This window comes from Schistocerca serialis, chromosome 2, assembly GCF_023864345.2.
Source record: "Schistocerca serialis cubense isolate TAMUIC-IGC-003099 chromosome 2, iqSchSeri2.2, whole genome shotgun sequence".
Lineage (NCBI taxonomy): Eukaryota > Metazoa > Arthropoda > Insecta > Orthoptera > Acrididae > Schistocerca > Schistocerca serialis.
The window spans coordinates 972,946,669-972,967,839 of record NC_064639.1 but is presented as its reverse complement, the minus strand read 5'-3'; the positions used below and the strand labels follow the sequence as shown (position 1 = coordinate 972,967,839).

Sequence of the window (21,171 nt, the reverse complement as noted above, 5' to 3'; positions counted from 1 at the left end):
CCGTTAATACTTTCTACTAATGAACAGTCTTACTTCAGTGCTGTGCATACGACGAAACTCGGAGCCGACGACGAATCTGTGTTGCTGGAACTGCTGCTGTTGTTGTTGTTGAAGACGGTAGCATCCTGTGGAGCGACAGCTAATTATAGGAACGGGCAATCGTAATTTATAGAGCCTGTTCCGCCCGTCCACTGTCCGTACTCTCGCTCCAGATATCTGGCCGGCGCGCGTATATAATGCCTCCGAAAATGGTACTCTCTACTACGAGAGCGTTAACATCACAACTCCGCACACTACAAGCGCTACCGAGCGAGGTGGCGCAGTGGTTAGACACTGGACTTGCATTCGGGAGGACGACGGTTCAATCCCGTGTCCGGCCATCCTGATTTAGGTTTTCCGTGATTTCCCTAAATCACTCCAGGTAAATGCCGGGGTGGTTCCTCTGAAAGGGCACGGCCGACTTCCTTCCCCATCCTTCCCTAATCCGATGAGACCGATGACCACGCTGTCTGGTCTCCTTCCCCAAACAACCAACCGACCAACTACGAGCGTTGGAACCCGTCTCCCCCTCTCTCCGCGCGCTCTGCGCACCACCTCGCTACCCAAAGATTTTACAACACACAAACACTGCTATTATCGTTGCTAGTCGATGCAAATAACACTTCCTTTGGCTTTTTCCCAGAGCTTATAAGTTTCACAGTAAAAAACGATAAATACAATGAAACGTCAACAGACTTCTACCTACATGTACACATACAGTGAAGCAATGTCCTTACTTACTAAAAGAAAGCATTTAAATTACAAATATTTACATACAATTTTTAAAAAAAGTTACATATAGATAGCAGGTGCCATGCATCCTGCATTTTCGGTGTTACAAGGTCTTGGTTTTCCAGTCTCTCTGGTCCAAACGATAAGGTCAGGAGCCCGGGATAGGCGCTGCAGGCGATGTCTTCCTGTTAGCAAAGGCACTCACGTCGGACGTCTGCTGCCGTCGCCCATTCCATGGTGAGCCGGCCGGTGTGGCCGAGAGGTTCTAGGCGCTACAGTCTGGAACCGCGCGTCCGCTACGGTCGCTAGTTCGAATCCTGCCTCGGGCATGGATGTGTGTGATGTCCTTAGGTTAGTTAGGTTTAAGTAGTTCTAAGTTCTAAGGGACTGATGACCTCAGAAGTTAGGTCCCATAGTGCTCAGAGCCATTTTGAACCATTCGATGGTGAGAGGTAGTGCCTGAAATTCGGTATTCCCGCTACATTCTTGATAACTTGGGTCTCTCAATATTGAATTCCCTAACGATTTCCGAAAGTGTATGTTCCATGCGTATAGCACCAACTAACATTCCGCGTTCAGAGTCCGTTATTTCCCGTCGTGCGGCCATAATCACATGGGACACACATTCCCATGAATCAACTGATTGTAAATGACAGCTCCACCAGTGCAGTGACGTTTTATACTTCGTGTACGCGATACTACCATCATCCATATTTGTCAATATCACTGTCGCATGACTCTTTTCGCCACTGTATAAAGCACACCTGTTTCCCAATCAGGTGTCGAATCCATAGCAGCTTTATTTTAAGAACAGTTCAGGCGAGAGCTGAGGGCTGAGAGACAGCAGACAGCTATAGTGCGTCTCTTGCTTTTTTTGCAGATCCGGCCAGCGGCAGAGCGAGTTCGTAGACTCCCGCGGCGTCCACGTGGTTGTGGGCCGCTACGTGCCGGACTCCGGAGACTCCGCGTCAGAAGTCAACCTCACCAGAGGTCAGTACCACAGTACCACTTCATTCAGCAGCCTGCGTTAGTATACAGTGATGAGCCAAAAGATTATGACCACCAAAGTATTAGCATGTTTGTCCATCTCTAGAACGAAATACATGACCAATTCTTCGCATCAGGGATCCGACAGTTTGTTGGTAGATTTGTGGAAATATATGGCACTACATGTCCACGCACAGGTCTACATCTACATTTATACTCCGCAAGCCACCCAACGGTGTGTGGCTAGGGTACTTCACGTGCCACTGTCATTACCTCCCTTTCCTGTTCCAGTCGCGTATGGTTCGCGGGAAGAACGACTGCCGGAAGTTCACTGAGGCTTTTTGCAGATGATGCTGTGGTGTATCGAGAGGTTGTAACAATGGAAAATTGTACTGAAATGCAGGAGGATCTGCAGCGAATTGACGCATGGTGCAGGGAATGGCAATTCAATCTCAATGTAGACAAGTGTAATGTGCTGCGAATACATGGAAAGATAGATCCCTTATCATTTAGCTACAAAATAGGTCAGCAACTGGAAGCAGTTAATTCCATAAATTATCTGGGAGTACGCATTAGGAGTGATTTAAAATGGAATGATCACATAAAGTTGATCGTCGGTAAAGCAGATGCCAGACTGAGATTCATTGGAAGAATCCTAAGGAAATGCAATCTGAAAACAAAGGAAGTAGGTTACAGTACGCTTGTTCGCCCACTGCTTGGATACTGCTCAGCAGTGTGGGATCCGTACCAGATAGGGTTGATAGAAGAGATAGAGAAGATCCAACGGAGAGCAGCGCGCTTCGTTACAGGATCATTTAGTAATCGTGAAAGCGTTACGGAGATAATAGATAAACTCCAGTGGAAGACTCTGTAGGAGAGACGCTCAGTAGCTCGGAACGGGCTTTTGTTAAAGTATCGGGAACATACCTTCACCGAAGAGTCAAGCAGTATATTGCTCCCTCCCACGTATATCGCGCAAGAGACCATGAGGATAAAATCAGAGAGATTAGAGCCCACACAGAAGCATACTGACAACCCTTCTTTCCACGAACAATACGAGGCTGGAATAGAAGGGAGAACCGATAGAGGTACTCAGGGTACCCTCCGCCACACACCGTCAGGTGGCTTGCGTAGTATGGATGTAGATGTAGATGTAGAAAGCCTCCGTGCGCTCTCGAATCTCTCTAATTTTACATTCGTGATCTCCTCGGGAGGTATAAGCAGGGGGAAGCAATATATTCGATACCTCATCCAGAAACGAACCCTCTTGAAACCTGGACAGCAAGGTACACCGCGATGCAGAGCGCCTCTCTTGCAGAGTCTGCCACTTGAGTTTGCTAAACATCTCCGTAACGCTATCACGCTTACCAAATAACCCTCTGACGAAACGCGCCGCTCTTCTCTATCTCCTTTGTCAACCGGACCAGGTACGGATCCCACACTGATGAGCAATACTGAAGTATAGGTCGAACGAGTATTTTGCAAGCCACCTTCTTTGTTGATGGACTACATTTTCTAAGGACTCTCCCAATGAATCTCAACCTGGCACCCGCCTTACCAACAATTAATTATATATGATCATTCCACTTCAAATCGTTCCGTACGCATACTCTCAGATATTTTACAGAAGTCACTGCTACCAGTGTTTGTTCCACTATCATATAATCATACAATAAAGGATCCAATCAACGAAAATAATTGGCCGTTGATTTCCGTACGAGGTGATGACGCCCGATAGTGACGCAGATGTGTTCCATACGATTTACATCAGGCCAATTTTGTAGCACAGATATCAACGTGAGTTAACTATAATGCTCCTCAAACCACTGCAGCACGTTTCTGGCTCAGAGACACGGACAGTTGTACTGCTGAAAGTTGACGTCGCCGTCGGGAAAGACATCAATCATGAAGGGATGCAGGTGGTCCGCGTCCTAGATCACTACAGCAGGTCCCACGCAAGAGTAATAGAACGCCTCTCATATCATAATGATGCTTCCACCAGCCTGCGTCCGTGGCGCGCTGCGCGTTTCCAGCCGCCAGTCACTTCGATGACGGGGTTCGTGGAGTCGACCATAGACCTAGTGTAGGAAAAATATGATTCACCTGAAGAGCCGACACGTTTCCGGTCGAGTCCCGATGGTCCCGTGCCCACTGCAATCGTAATTGACGATGTCGTTGGGTCAACATGTGAAGATGTAGAGGTGGTCTACTACGGAGCTCCATGTTCAACAATGTACGATGAACGGTGTGCTCCGAAACACTTGTGCGTGGGCCTGCATTGCGCTCTTTCGGTAGTGATGCCACAGATCACCATCTATTCAGCGTTACAGAGCAGACAAGCCTCCGAACCCCATGTTGTGTGAAGAGGCGTGGACGTCCAACCATTTAGCACTTAGTGGTAGTTTCGCTAACGTTCTCTTTCCGTAGATGCACACGACTGTAGCACATGAAGATTCGACCAGCTTCGCCGTTTTCGGGATACACAGGCTCTGCGTAATACGAGGGTTGTTTTTTAAGTAAGGGCCGTTCGCGCGTATAGTCCCGTAGTTCGCGCGGACGCCGCAACAAGCCACCGCGCCACTTGGCGGCATCCTCCCTGTTCACACTGATGCAAGTTGTAGCTCTGTAGCTGACGTGTACGCATCGCTGTGCTACTTTATAATGTTTACGATTATTGAATCGCCCGCCGCGTGTGAGATACGGTCAGTGATACGTTTTTGACCGCGAGAAGCCTATCAGCTGCAGAAATTCATTGTCAGTTAACAGAAGTTTATGGCTGGAATGTAATGAGTGAAGGTAAAGTGCGTCAATGGAGAGTTTAAAAATGGCCGTCATGGACGTTTGTCCATGACGAAGAACGCTCAGGCCGGCCCTCTGTGATCACTGATGATTTGCATGCTGCAGTAGAAACAAAGATTCGTGAGGACAGAAGCTTCACAATTTCCACTCCTTCTTTGGAATTTCACAAGTTTCAAGATCGGTTTTGTACAAAATTGAAAACCTAAACTTTAAGAAGCTGTGTTCTCGGTGGGTACCCAGACTCCTCACAGAGGACCACAAAGGGAAGAGATTTGCCACTTCATTGGACTTTTTGATTCTTTACGAGGAAGAAGGGGATGACATGTTGAGTCAAATTGTCACTGGAGATGAAACATGGGTATCCCATATCACTCCTGAAAGCAAGCGACAATCGATGGAATGGCGACACACAACCTCACCCGTCAAGGTCAAAGCCAAACAGACGCTGTCAAAGCGCAAGATTATGGCAACTGTGTTCTGGGACCGGCGCGGTGTTTTGCTAGTGGACTTTATGCCACGAGGAACGACAATCAACTCAGATGCCTACTGTGCAACTCTAAAGAAGCTCCGCAGAGCAATTGAAAACAAAACGCGGCATACTGACAAAAGGAGTTTTGCTCCTGCACGATAACGCTAGGCCTCACACCTCTCAAAAGACTTGGGATTTGATTGATTCGTTTGGCTGGGAAGTTTTGGACCATGCACCATACAGCCCCGACCTTGCTCCTAGCGATTTTCATCTTTTCCGGTACATGTAACACCATCTTGGCGGGCAGCGCTTCAATGACAACGATGAAGTGAAAGCGGCCGTGAACTCTTGGCTGTCGGAGCAGGCGGCCGAATTCTTTGAAGAGGGAATTAAAAACTTAGTTGTACGGTATGACAAGTGCTTAAATAAACAAGGCAACTATGTAGAATAATAGGTAAAAGTGTGTAGAATCAGAAAATAAAAGTTTTTTTATAAAAGTATTTGTATCTTTTTTAAAAAATAAAAACGGCCCTTACTTAAAAAAACAACCCTCGTAATAATCTGTCAAAGTAGCTTATCTCAACAATTTCCGCTTTTGCAGCCCACACCTTCGCTAGGGTGATCCCCTGTCCGTGTCTGATCCGCTTACATACTTTCGTTACGGCATCACGTGCCCGCAACGCAACCAGACGGCATCCAGCGTCGCGTTTGGGAGTGGTCGTTATGTTCCTGCTTATCAGTGTAAGTCTGCGTGTCAAGGACTCCGCAAATTTTACAACGGAACAGCCATGGTTTCCAATCAGCCGCAAAGGTAGAAAGTAAAATCAAGTGGTGAGACGTCACTTCTTAAATAATTAAATAAAGGAGAACATACAGAACTTTATTCCACTTTTAAGGATTTCATTTTGGGTTTGAATGGTGTTTTCGTCATTTGACTGTACAAACTTCATTTTATATTACTAATCATGACTTTAGCGTTAAGCAATTCTCAGGTACAACAGTGTTGGATATAATTAAACTTTCGTTGAACGTCATAACGGCTTAAGACCGAAATCATCCGGTACAATTAATAGAAATTCCGAGAGAGAACGCAGCCACAAGAGTCAAGAGGCATACACTATCTGCGTAAAAGTACCCGAACACCTATTAGTGGATGTCAATGTGGGTTGTGTCCACGCTGCGCTTTTTCCGAGTTACCAGTCTTCCGACTGGTTTGATGCGGCCTCTCCTGTGCCATTCTCTTCATCTCAGAGTATCACTTGCAACCTACGTCCTCAATTATTTGCTGCATCTATTCCAATCTCTGTCTTCCTCTACAGTTTTTGCCTCTACTGGCCCCTCTAGTACCATGGAAGTCATTCCTTGATGTCTTAACAGATGTCCTATCGTCCTGCCCATTCTCCTTGTATTTTCCACATATTCCTTTCCTCTCCGATTCTGCGCACAACCTCCTCATTCCTTACCTTATCAATCCACCTAATATTTATATGTTTTGACGATTCCAATATGGCCTTAGCACTTTAGGACACGGTGTAAAAAAGATATGAGGATGGTCATTACGGACTGAGACCGGTCATCGTCTAAAGAATTGAGATTGTGATCAAAGACTGGAATAAAAAAACATTTAATTTTCAACATTCGTGTGTAGCACCATATCTCAAATGCTTCGATTGTCTTCTGTTCCGGTTTCCCACAGTCCACGTTTCACTACCATACAGTGCTGTGCTCCAAACGTACATTCTCAGATATTTCTTCCTCAAATTAAGGCCTGTGTTCGATATTAGTAGACTTCTGTTGGTAAGAAATACCCTCCTTGCCAGTGCTAGTCTGCTTTTGACGTCCTCTTTGCTCCGTCCGTCATTGGTTATTTTGCTGCCTAGGTGAGCGTCAATCCTGATGCTAAGTTTCTCGCTGTTCTCATTTCTGCTGCTTCTCATTACTTTCGTCTTTTTTTTTTTCAATTTACTCTGAATCCATATTCTGTTAGACTGTTCATTCCATTCAGCAGATCATGTAATTATTTTTCACTTTCACCCAGGATAGCAATGTCATCAGCGAATCTTATCAATGATATCCTTTCCCCTTGAGTTTTGATTCGACTCCTGAACCTTTCTTTTACTTTCATCATTGCTTCTTCGATGTGCAGACTGAGCAGTAGGGGCGAAAGACTACGTTCCTGTCTTACACCCTTTTTAATCCGAGCACTTCGTTCTTCGTCGTCCACTCTTCTTATTCCTTTTTGGCTCTTGTGCATATTGTATATTTCCCCTCTCTCCGTACCGCAGCGTCAGAATTACCTGCCTGGTGCCTTGACCTGTCCTAAAGCCAAACACATTGTAATCTAACACATCCTCAGTTTTATTTTCCATTCTTCTGTATACTATTCTTCTCAGCAAGTTGGATGCATGAGCTGTTAAGTTGACTGTGCGATAATTCTCGCACTTGCCAGCTCTTGCAGTCTGCGGAACTGTGTGAATGATATTTTTCCGAAAGTCAGATGGTATGTCGCCAGAGTCATACATTCTACACACCAACGTGAATGGTCGTTTTGTCGCCACTTCCCCCAAATGGAATGTTATGTATCCCTTCTGCCTTATTTGATCTTCCAGTCATCCTACGTTGTTTTAAATTCTGATTCTAATACTGGATCCTGTATCTCTTCTAAATCGACTCCTGTTTCTTCTTGTATCACATCAGACAAATCTTCCACATCAGAGGCGTTCAATGTTCTCTTTCCATCCATCCGCTATTTCCTCTGCATTTATGACGGCTTACACTCTGCTGGGGTCATTTTCAATGACATGTTTGAAAATCTGGAAGGAATGACAGCCCATTATTCCTCAAGAGCCAGAACCAAAGAAGGACTCTGGTGCGAAACCGATATTCTGACTCATCCCGCAGATATTCCATTATGTTCACGTTGGACTCTAGGTAGGCCAGCCCATTTCATGAACGTTATTGTTTTAGATTAGATTAGATTAGATTTACTTTCATTCCAATTGATCCGTAGTGAGGAGGTCCTCCAGGATGTGGAACATGTCAGAAAAACAACAATACATGACAAATATTTAAACTAAAACAAATAAGCTAATGTACCATTCCACAGGTCCCAAGTGGAATGATCGTCATTTTTTAATGAACACTAAGAGTCATTTTACAAATACTACTGCACTTAATTTAAAATAAAAAAGTTTTATATTTATTTATAAGGTAAGAAACATGTAATACAACTACTGTAATACTTATTTACAATGAACACATTACTGCACTGAAATGGTGCAGAAGTTAGATTATACTTACACACACACACACACACACACACACACACACACACACAAATTTTCAGTGAACACATTACTGCACTGAAATTGTGCAGAAGTTATGTTGTACTTATATACAAATCAGTTGGTTTTCCTCAGAAATTCATCAATGGAGTAGAAGGAGTTGGCCACCAATAAATCCTTTAGGCTTCTCTTAAACTGAATTTCATTGGTTGTTAAGCTTTTTATGGCTGCTGGCAAGTTATTGAAAATGTGTGTTCCTGAATAATGCACACCTTTTTGTACAAGACTAAGTGACTTTAAATCCTTGTGAAGATTATTCTTATTTCTAGTATTGATTCCATGAATTGAGCTGTTGGTTTGAAAAAGTGATATATTTTTAATGACAAATTTCATTAAGGAATAAATATATTGGGAAGCTGTAGTTAGTATCCCTAGTTCCCTAAACAGGCTTCTGCAGGATGTTCTTGAGTTCACACCACATATAATTCTTACTGCACGTTTTTGTGCCCGGAAAACTTTAGCTTGGCTTGATGAATTACCCCAGAAAATAATCCCATATGACATTATGGAATGAAAGTAAGCATAGTATGCCAGCTTTTTCATTTTTATATCCCCTATGTCTGACAAAATTCGCATTGCAAACAGAGATTTGTTAAGACGCTTCAGCAGTTCTGTGGTGTGCTCCTCCCAGTTGAATTTATTATCAAGCTGTAATCCCAAGAATTTAACACCGTCCACTTCTTCTATCTTCTTGTCATCATATGTTAGACATATACTCTTGGGACACCCCTTACAAGTTCTGAACTGCATGTAGTGTGTTTTTTCAAAGTTTAGTGACAAAGAATTGGCTAGGAACCAGTGATTAATGTCTACAAATATTTTATTGGCTGATCTTTCTAAGACTACACTTGATTTGCTATTTATTGCAATGTTTGTATCATCAGCAAACAAAACAAACTTGGCATCTGGTAATGTTACTGATGAAAGGTCATTGATATACACAAGAAAAAGTAAGGGCCCCAAAATGGAACCTTGTGGGACCCCACATGTAATTAGTTCCCAGTTGGATGATGCCTGATAGCTTGATACATGTCTCTTTCCTAATAACACCCTTTGTTTCCTGCCAGAGATATAAGATTTGAACCATTTTGCAGCATTTCCTGTTACACTATAATATTCTAGTTTACTTAAAAGGATATTGTGATTTACACAGTCAAATGCCTTTGACAGATCACAAAATATACCAGTTGCCTGCAATTTTTTGTCTAATGAATTAAGTACATTTTCACTGTAAGTGTAGACAGCCTTCTCAATATCAGAACCTTTTAGAAATCCAAACTGTGACTTTGACAGTATGTTATTTGAGATAAGATGGTTATAAAGACGACTGTACATTACTTTTTCGAAAATTTTTGAGAATGCTGGCAACAGTGAAATTGGACGGAAATTTGATGCTATTTCTTTATCTCCCTTCTTAAACAGTGGCTTAACTTCAGCATATTTCAGCCATTCGGGAAATATTCCACTGATAAACGACTGGTTACACAGATAGCTTAATATGTTACTTAGCTCAGAATCACATTCTTTAATTAACTTTGTTGATATTTCATCATACCCACTAGATGTTTTTGATTTTAAAGATTTTATGATGGACATTATTTCTGTTGGGGTAGTGAGGGTCAAATTCATATTATGGAAGTTACTTGAAATGTCTGGTCTAAGGTAATCCATAGCAGCATCTACCGAACCTGACAACCCCATCTTTTCAGTAACAGTTATAAAATGTTTGTTAAAAAGTTCTGCAACACTATACACATCTGTCACCAATGCATCATTTACTCTTAATGCTATTTGTTCCTCTTCATGTCTGCTTCTACCGGTCTCCTCCTTCACTATATCCCATATTGTCTTTATTTTGTTATCTGATATGACTATCTTTTCCTTGTAATATATTTGCTTTGACATCCGTATTACAGTCTTTAATATTTTGCAGTATTTCTTATAATGTGCTATAGCATCAACATTGGAAATGTTTCGGATTGACAGATACAGTTTTCTTTTTGTTTTACAAGATACCCCTATTCCTCGAGTAATCCATGGCTTCTTTGTAGACTTTGCTCTAACCTTGGTAAGTTTTGGGGGAAAGCAGTGTTCAAATAAGGTAAGCACTTTATTAGCAAAAATGTTATATTTTTCATTCATGCCATGAGCACTGTAAACATCAGTCCAGTGAATGTCTCTGAGGAGTGTCCTAAAATAATCAATTTTTGGCTTACTGATTACCCTCTTGAGCTCAGATTTAACAGATTTTATATCCTGTTCAGTATTAATATTTAACAGAAGGAACTGCATGTCATGGTCTGAGAGGCCATTGACTATTGGTTTTGTAATATAATTTTGTTCATTTGACTTTTCTATAAAGATATTATCAATGGCTGTTTGTGAGCAAGTGGTTATCCTAGTGGGGAACTTTACTGTGGGAATTAAGTTGAATGATAGTGTTACTAACTCAAATAGGTTCTTATTGGGAGAGTCTTTAAGGAAATCTACATTGAAATCACCAGCAACCACTATTTCTTTGTTTTTGGTTGTTAAATGGGCCAGTACAGCTTCAAGGTGGTTTACAAACAGATTAAAGTTACCTGCAGGTGCTCGATATACACTTAATATTATGAAAGATTTTTTGTGAAAATCTAATTCTGTTGCACATGCTTCCATATGCTGTTCTAGGCAAAATTTATGAATGTCTATGTTCTTAAATTTATGACAGTTCCTGATGAATGTGGCAACTCCTCCTTTCTCCATTTCTGATCTACAATAGTGAGATGCTAACCTAAACCCTGTAACACTTAAAAGTTCTATACCAGTGGTCACATGATGTTCAGAGAGGCAGATTATGTCAGCTGGGTTTGAAGACTCTAATTCATCTATGCAGATAGTTAATTCATTAATTTTATTTCTCAGTCCTCGAATATTTTGATGCAATAAAGATAGCTGACATTTCACATTGACTGACTTACAATTGGATGGAGTTAAAATATCTGCTGACAGTTGAAAATTCTTAACCAATGGCTGTTTATGTTGATGTAATAAGCTGGAATTATGTTTTTTGATTTCTTTCTCAAACTGAAGGTTTGTCTCAGTTCTAACCTCTCTTAAAATTTGTTTTCTTTCTGTCCTCCCTACCCTAAAAAAGGGTCTTTTCTGAATCCTATAACCACTGGTATTTTACCACTCATGACAGTGCCTCCCCCCTTTAACTTTCCTGCTATTTCCCCAGCCAATTTACCCTTCCCCTTCCTGTTGAGGTGAAGGCCATGCCTAGTATAATCCCACCTACTGACAGAATCAACATGAACCACACCAATGTGTGACCCCGCACCCGACATGAGCAGCCGTTCCAGCTCCAAATTAACTCTCTTGACAGAAGAGTTCAAATGAGGTCGGTCATGGCGCCCAAGAACAGATACAAACTCAACACTGGTATGCCTCGATGCTGATGCAATCTTCGCCAGGTCACACTCTATGCTGTACCCAGGATCTCTGTCAATACTGTTACCTGCCCCACCCACTATAACCACGGTGTCTTCCTTAGTGAAATCTTTGCAAAGTGATCCTAAATCCTCTGTCACCTGCTCCAGACCAGCACTAGGTTTAAAAAAATTGGTGACCTGGTATTCTGATCCTAGTTCATCCTGCAAGAGTTGGCCAACACCTCTTCCATGGGAACTACCTAACAACAACACTTTCTTTCTCTTTACTGATTTCCCTACATTCTTACTTTTCAATTTGCTGCTGAAAGTTTGTTGTGCCCTGTCTACACCTGTAACTGCTTGAGGCTCACCAGCTTCTAACTGAAGCAACAGGTCAAATCTATTTTCCACATTCACCATAAAGCTGTCAGACAAAGTTCTAGGCCTGTTCCTCCTGTTGCCTGTTGCCACTTCCCACCTCTCTTTACCCTTCTCCCTCCTTAACCTGTCAAGATCTCCCCTGGCCTTGTCTAACTCAGCCTGAAGGGCAGCAATTTTCCCCTCCTGTTCCAGTATCTTCCTATCTCTACTACAAATCCTACAAAACCACTGATGAGTCTCATTTACTTCCCCTATTCCCACGCCACTACAGTCACCCACATGGAAAAAACTACAGCACCCATCACACCAAAGCCCCGACCTAACAATTCTACGGCAAGTCAAGCACTTTTCACTCATGATAAACGTAATAATTTATTAAGAATAAGTCAGTTAAATTACAGATAAACACGAAAATATGGTTACACAAATTTGGCCTATACGCAACTGTGTGTAAACAAAAACAAAAGTGCAAAGTTTCTGAAACAACAAGTTAAACTTTACGCTACTTTCCGGAAATGCTAGTTAAATAATGAAGAGGTACGCTAAGTTAAATTGCTGGAGAGAGCAAGGAACAACTAAACGAAATTCTATAGATTTGCTGCAGCAGAACGTAAACAGAAAATACGACTGTACGGTCTTTTCGCGTTTTCTGCTATATTACGTAATGAGAAATGAAACCTTTAATGGTACACTTAAACGCTACTTTCCGGAAATGCTAGTTAAATAATGAAGAGGTACGCTAAGTTAAATTGCTGGAGAGAGCAAGGAACAACTAAACGAAATTCTATAGATTTGCTGCAGCAGAACGTAAACAGAAAATACGACTGTACGGTCTTTTCGCGTTTTCTGCTATATTACGTAATGAGAAATGAAACCTTTAATGGTACACTTAAACGGCACACTAATACACTTATTTACCACGTAATCAGTACTAATCTACGTGTTTTATAATCTAAAATAACTTATCTTTACGAGAACACCAAACCTCGCGCTAGTCGCTTGGCTGCAGGGCTGCCAACTGTCCACAGACCATTGCCCCAGAGATGCTGCTTTATGACAGGGCGCATTGTCATGCTGATACAATCAATCATCATCTCCGAGCTGTTGCTTTTTGTACACAAGAAAACACAATGCTTTAAAATGTTTTCTTATCCTACCGCATTAGCGTTTTCTTAAGCGCAATAGGAGGACCACGTCCTAACAACTAAAAACACCCCACACTATAAAACTACCTCCTTCGCACTTCGTGTTGGCACTACGGTGATGGGAAGTAACCATCTCCGGCACTCGTCATACCCAAACGCTTCGTTTGTATTGCCACAGGGTATAGAGCAGGGCCAGCCAAACGCTGCACAGTGGGCAGACGTGCGGAAGTGCTGCACATGTGCGCACGTGTGCGACAGCGACATCTGTTATTAGACATGTGTCCTAAATGAACGGCGGCGGCTCGACTTCCCTGTTTGTGGTGTAAGCAAGAGCGCAACATACCCAGTCTCGTTTACCCCTGGTAACCGTAACCTTAACAGAGAAGTACTGAGAAATGCCAGGTACTGTGAAAAAGCAAAGGACGGGAGATCTATGTTCTCAGTCGTTTAAAAATGACTGGGAACTGCAATTCTTTTTTGTATCCGTTGATGAAAACTCACAATGTTTGCTGTGCCGCCGAATAATAGGCGGCCAGCGTAAGTTTTCAATTGAAAGACACTACAATAAATATCACAAAGACGAATGTAGTGTACTCAACAGTGAAGAACGGCAAGCAAAATTAAATGTCCTTAAGAAAATGAATGAGACACATCAACTCGATTATCAGTTCTCATGACCAGTGATAAACGTGTTTGGATTTATTCCTTTCATAATTAAAAATTATTGTTTACTAACTGTGCATTATTCCCTCATTCTCCTCCATGTTACATTATTATCAGGAAAGTTGGTCATTAAATCGATTGTTCCAATGTATACTTACATTTAGGGATTTTTTTTTAATGTGTGAAGGGCTACGCTCAGCTGAAGTCGATAAAACATAACATTCATCTAATTGTCGGTTATTATGCAGATTTCAGACGTAACTGATGAAAGATATAGCAATAATGGTATTGAAATAACAGGTGATCATCGAAAGGTCTGCGGTTATTCTGTTCGGAGGTCAGTGAGACAGAAATTATGTGGGCGTAACTGTGGGTACCGAGAATTAGTTATAGGAAACCTTGCATTAGTTTAATGTTATTTGAAATCATGAATAAGGTTCGTTGGAAGTCGCTAAGTGCTCTCTTTCTTAAATACTAGATCAAAAACATTACGCGTATTTACGTGCCGTCAGTCAAGCTGCCTCAATAAAAACCCACGGTTGTTAATTGTATTACTTGTCTTACTGGGTTAAACTGTTAACATAAAAGTAGATGTCTCAATCAGTAGACTTGACAGTATTTTAAATGTTTAATACACGAAATACCTTCCCATGGTTGGATTGCAAGCTGTGGAAAGAGCACTAGAATGCGCCGGTACAGAGTATCCCAGCAAGTGGATAAAGCGACATCTGCGCGTAGAAACATGCACTACATGAACGTTGACGGCTGCGGCGTGCACGCTGTGACCCGGAAGTTGCACATGTGCAGGAGCACCGCACGCGTGCAGAATTTCTGGCCGGCCCTAGTATAGAGTAATTCATCAAATTACTCGTTTCTAGTCATCCACTGTGCATTGGCGGCCCTCTGCAAACCACTTCAAGCGACGCCTAAGCAGAAATGCGTGGCTTACAATATTATAACCCATTCTCTTTAGCCCCCTGTCGCACAGTCATTGTGCTAGTTAGGCTGCTGGTAGCAATTAGGAGCTCAGGAGTAATTTCTTCCAGAAATTTCATACCATTCTTTACAGCCATCCTCCGCAACGCTCAACAATGCCTGTCTTTCTCTACATGAGATCTGCCTGGACTTGGTTTAGTTATGAACGTTTTCTCGCGTTTCCACTTCAGTCACATCATCAAGAGTTGACTTGGGCACCTTTAGAAGGGGTGAAATGACCGCGACGGGTTTGTTACTCAGGTTATATCTAGTTACTAGTCCACGTCCGAACTCACTAGGCACTGCTGACAGCCTCTGCTGTTTCTGCTTCTCTACTGACTCCGTGCCTCCGTTTATACTGTCTGGTCCGCCTCTCGTGATGTCTAGTAGTCTGTTCCGTTTTACGAAGTGTTGTCCGGATACTTTTGATCACATAGTTTAAGGGGAAGGGGGACTAATTATAGTGGTACTAGGGGTATCCTCTACCACACACTGTAAGTTGCTTTACGGAGTATAGATGTAGATAGCGCACTATTTCCTGCCGAATCTGGTTCGTCTTCCTTTAAGGAAGCAGTGAAGTGACGTGGGACCGCTTACCTTGACCCTCCATGTGCAGGGTCGCTGCCTCAGATAAACTGAGACGTCTCGTACGTTTCACTGCTGAGGCGGGAAACGGCTGCCGCGTGCTTTTCTTGATAGCGCAGCACGTGTCGGTCTGAAACTAGGAAGACGCACTGCTGTCACTGCAGAGCGATCTCTTCCAAAATTTTCCACATCTGGGATGTCCAGCACGGGTCTGCAGTCCTAAGTGCACGTCAACACACACATTTATATCAGTGCTCCGCAAGCCAGCCTGTGGTGCGCGGCGGAAGGTACTTTGTGTACACTCTCACTTTCACCATTTCTTATTCCAGTCATAACTAATACCGTGGAAGCACGACCTTCGAGTTCGAATCTCTCTAATTGTACTTTCATGACGTCTTGGCGAGATAAAACATAGGAAGAAGAGATTTATTGGTTGGTTCTGTTAGGAACGTGCTCTCTCGAAATTTTTAAGTGATGCACAATACCTTTCTTGTAGCGTCTGCCATTGTAGTTGAATATCTCCGTGGCACTTTCGCGCTTACTAAACGAATCTATGGTGAAACGCGCTGCACTTCTTTGGATCTGCCCTGTTTTTTGTATCAATCACGTCTGGTAATGATCCCAGACCGAGGAGCAATATCAAAATACTGCTCGTACGAGGATTTTATAAACTACCTACTTTCTGAATGATTGTTCCAACGAATCTGTCTCGCGTCTTTCTTACGATTAGTTTTACGAGAGTTCGAACTTTAATAGTGGCAACTATTTATTTACCGTTCGTACAAAATAGAGACGTGTTACAAAGTTTTACTGACCTTCAAAGTAGTCACCAGCATTGTATGTAACCCGTTCCCAGCGATGTGGAAGTCGTAGGATACTCTTAGCAGTGCCAGTTGTGTTGACAGTTCGAGCGGCGCGGTCTATTGTCCGACGAATTTGTAACAGTTCTGAAGTGAATGCCGTGAAGTGTTTCCTTTAGTTTAGAAATCGAGTTGAACTCACGAGGGCTTATGACAGGGGAGTGCAGTAGGTGGTGCAGCACTTAGCAGCTCCATTAGTTAAACAAATCAGTAACAGCCTGCACTGTACGTGCTTGAGCATTGTCCTGCAAAGTGATGGTCAGATCCTGCAGAGATGTCATCACTTGTGTCTCTATGCTGTTAGTTTTTGGAGCATAACCTACGATGAGCTCTCAGTTTTCATTGTAACGACTTTCTCTGCACGTGAATTTTTTTCACTAGTTCCGAAGCCTTTACAGCCAGCTGCATGGAGCAGAAGCTCAGTCTTGTTCAACAGCAACTATAGATCACCCCGTACGTCGGATGCTTGAAATATGCTGATGATTGGTGGTAAGTTCCTGTGGAACCAAACTGCTGAGGTCATCGTTCCCTAGGCTTACACACTACTTCTACTTAATCTAGCGTACGCTAAGGACAACAAAAAAAAAAAAACACACGCACGCAGGCACGCGCGCGCCTTTTTTTTTTTTTTTTTTTTTAATTGATCGTTGTGTTTGGTCGTTGCGGACGCCACAAGACATCCTGTTCAAGTTCGGTGGTTGATCGTTCCACTCAGTTTTTTTATTACAGAGGCCAACCGGCTCTCTGACCGAACACGCTAAGCTACCGTGCCGGCACGCGCGCTAGGCGACGGAGGGTGGGGGGTGTGGAGGGGGGGGGGGCGGGAGCAGCGCGAACCGTGGCAAGGCGCCCTAGACCGCAAGACTTATAGTGATGAGCGAAAATATTTATGATCACTGCCCACCGCGATTTGTTGACGTTTCAGGCACGTCACGCATTAAGGAAGTATACAAGCCACGCAGAGACGAATGGGGAATCGCTCTAGTGACGATATGGGCCACAAGCGGGGAAATCCACTGACATAAGCGACTTGGACAAGGGACAGATTGCCAAGTCCCGGCGCCAGTTAACAGGCATCTCTGAAACGGCTACGCTGGTTGGCCGTTCGTCCATAGCATTTGTTGTTGTTCCTCTGTGTCGAGTCTGGGCGGAGTGGCCGCGCTGTTCCAGGCGCCACGTCACGGTTTGTGAGGCCCCTCCCGCTGGAGGTTAGTCCTCCTTCGTGTGTGTGTGTGTGTGTGTGTGTGTGTGTGTGTGTGTGTGTGTGTGTGTGTGTGTGTTGTTCGTCTCTAGCGGAATCCATGAAATAGTGTGAATGTGTTCAGATGTCTGCGAGTTGTGTAACTGAGGCGGAACGTGGGGACCAGCCCGGTATTCACCTAGCGGGATGTGGAAAACCGCCTAAATACCACATCCAGGCTGGCCGGCACACCGGCTCTCGTCGTCAATCCGCAAGACGGATTCAATCCGGGGCCGGCGCGCCTACCCGAGTCCAGCAAGCAGCGCGGTAGCGCTCTCGGCAACCCTGGCGGCTCTTAGGAATTCCCAAAAACATCGCATAATTTACTACCTGATATTTCCCGCACAGTCGTAACTCCACCACTAAGTGGACTACACCTGTCAGAATAGACTAACCACTTTACGCCCATGCATCTACACTTCAGAACCTGACCTACTGCCTAGAGGAAAATAAGCTTTAATGGCATGCTTTTGGCACATGTACGTGGAGGTATTACACAACCGAAAAATATACGACTTGTAGTAGCTGTACTTACTAGTCTGCAAATTTACGTAAATACTGATGTAATATTGTTCAGTACGCCGTCCTAAGTCACCAATATAAATCTCTACACTTAGTCATTACACCCAGTATTATCTGCAAAACACTATAATGTATGTATTCTTCACCTTGTTCCATATATTGATTTCTTCCTGTTCTGTTCAGAACATGGCAAGAAAGATTACTCTGTCGTCTCTGCGTTTGCTGTTATTATTTAAAATGTGTTCAGGGTATCTGTCTGAGTAATATGCAATGGCAGAGCAACGTACATGCATTCCACCTTGATAACTTTTTATTAAAAATGAAATTCCTCCTGCTGTACTTAAGATGTTTTATTTACTTCGCTACTAGTTTCGGCTTTGCGTCAACGCCATCTTCAGGCCCGTACACATTGCTGAAATCAGTTGTGTGTGGCTCAGTCTAGAAGTCCGCACACAACTGATTTCAGCAATGTGTACGGACCTGAAGATGGCGTTGACGCAAAGCCGAAACTAGTAGCGAAGTAAATAAAAAATCTGAAGTAGAGCTGGAGGAATTTTATTTTTAATAAAAATTATACCAGCTGTGTCCCACCTTCATCGAGTTTAAATATGGATGTACGATGACCTTGATAACTGGTTCCTTCAATTTCGTAAGCAGGCTTTCCCGTTTTATTACGCGTAGTTACTAACTGCCTAACAGTTAAGACATTTCAGTATTTATGTTACGCCATTTCTCCAGAGAGACTCCCTGTGACCAATCGCCTCGTATTGTTTTTAACTGAGGTAGCAGAAGTTACGGGATGTCTCCTAATAAATTGTCGGAGCACTTTTTGCCTGGCGCAGTGCTGCAGCTCGCCGTGACATGGACTCGAAAAGTTGTCGGGAGTCCCTGCAGAAATACTGAGCCATGTTTCCTCTATCGCCGTCCAAAACTACAAAAGTGTTACCGGTGCAGGATTTTGTGCACGAACTGACTTCTCGATTATGTCCCATAAATGTTCGATGGGAGTCATGTTGGACGATCTGGGTGGCGAAATCATTCGCTCGAGTAAGTCCGCAGCTCCTCATGGTCAAGTGGCTAGCGTTGCTGCCTCTGGATCACGGAGTCCCGAGTTCGATTTCCGGCCGGGTCGGGATTTTCCCCGCCCGGTTACTAGATGTTTGTGTTGCCCTCATTATTTCATCATCATTCGTGAAAGTGGCGAGACTGGACTGTGTGAAGATCGGGAATTTGTACGGGCGCCGATAACCGCGCAGTTGAGCGACCCACAAACCAAATATCATCGAATAGTCCAGAACGTTCTGCATACCAATTTCGAACCGGTAACATGGCGCATTGTCATGCATAAAAATTCCTATCGTTGTTTGCTAACATTAAGTCCATCAAAGGCTGCAAATGGTCTCAGAGTAGCCCAATATAACCATTTCCAGTCAATGATTGGTTCAGCTGGACTAGAGGACCCAGTCTATTCGATTTAAACACAGCCCACATCATTATGGAGTCACCACCAGCTTGCTGAGTGCCTTGTTGACAACTTGTGCCCATGCCTTCGTGGGATCTGCACCATATTTGAACCATGCAATCAACTCTTACCAACTTAAATTGGGGCTCATCTGACCAGTCTACGGTTTTCCAATCGTCTAGGGTCCAACCAATATGGTCGCGAGCCCAGGAGAGGAGCTGCAAGCGATATCGTGCTTCCAAAATGAAATTTTCACTCAGCAGCGGAGTGTGCGCTGATATGAAACTTCCTGCCAGACCGAGACTCGAACTCAGGGCCTTTGCCTTCCGCGCGTAAGTCCTCTACCAACTGAGCCACCCAAGCACGACTCACGACTCGTCCTTGCAACTTATCCTTACTTCCACGAATGCTATTTCTGCAAGTTTCACAGAAGAGCTTCTGTGAAGTTTTGAAGGTAGGAGACGAAGTACTGGAGGAAGTAAAGTTGTGAGGACGGCTCGTGAGTCGTGCTTGAGTAGTTCAGTTGGCAGAGCACTTGCACGCGAATGGCTAAGGTCCCGGGTTCGAGTCTTGATCCGGCACATAGTTTAAACCTGCTAGGAAGTTTGATATCGTGCTGTTAGCAGAAGCTTTCGGGTCGGTCGTCTACTGTCATAACCCATTAACGCCAAATTTCTTCGCACTGTCCTAACGTATGCGTCCGCCGTACATCCCACATAGATTTCTGCGGTTATTTCATGCAGTGTTTATTGTCTGTTAGCACTGACAACACTGCGCAAACGCCGCTGCTCTCGGTCGTTAAGCGAAGGTCGTCGGCCACTGCGTTGTTCGTGATCAGAGATAATGTCCGAAAAATTTGGTATTCTCGGCACACTCTTGACGCTGTGGATCTCGGAATACTGAATTCTCGGAATACTGAATTCCCTAACGTTTTCCGAAATGGAATGTTCCAGGCGTCTAACTCAACTACCACTGGACGTTCAAAGTCTGTTAATTCTCGTAGTGCAGCAATAATCACGTCAGAACAGAAAGATGGGTCGACTTGTAGAGGTGACGGAATTTCAGAAAGGAGCTATCGCGTTGGGAATTGCCTATGACCAAAGCACGAATTAATTTGCTCGAGTTGCTGATGCACCAGCAAGAACTGTCCAGCCTGTCTCCGAGGTATCCGACGAGTGACGGTTTCGCTCCGTCAAATCATTCAAGGCGTCGAATGCACCGACGGAGCAATGTGGCGTTTGACTCACTGTGTAGGTACAGTTAAAGTCGGGGGAAGTCCTGTGATGTTTTAGTGGTGTATATCGCACGACTTGAGGCCACTCATCCAGATTACCGTGAAGGTGAACCAGATTGATTATTTCAACATTCTTGGGGGGAGGGGGGGGGGGTGCTGCCCTTTCCTTCACATCTTGTAGACGAGTTTGCTATGGACACACTCGTCTTCCAAGGTGTCAACAATCGTTTTCACAGGGCTTCATGCACGCATACGTACCTGACTTAACGGTCAGGCAGGCACTCTAAGGCACCTCGGAGAAATTTACGCCACACTCCCTCC

The 21,171-nt window shown here is 43.7% G+C and overlaps 1 protein-coding gene across 1 annotated transcript in view; it reads left to right on the top strand.

Annotated features, from left to right (window-relative positions):
- Positions 1-21,171, top strand: part of LOC126458375 (polypeptide N-acetylgalactosaminyltransferase 1-like) — a 361,706-nt gene that overhangs the window by 129,862 nt on the left and 210,673 nt on the right. Inside the window, exon 3 of the mRNA XM_050095350.1 lies at positions 1,652-1,761. Coding sequence (XP_049951307.1) covers positions 1,652-1,761 — 110 coding nt within the window. The remainder of the gene's footprint in view (positions 1-1,651; positions 1,762-21,171) is intronic.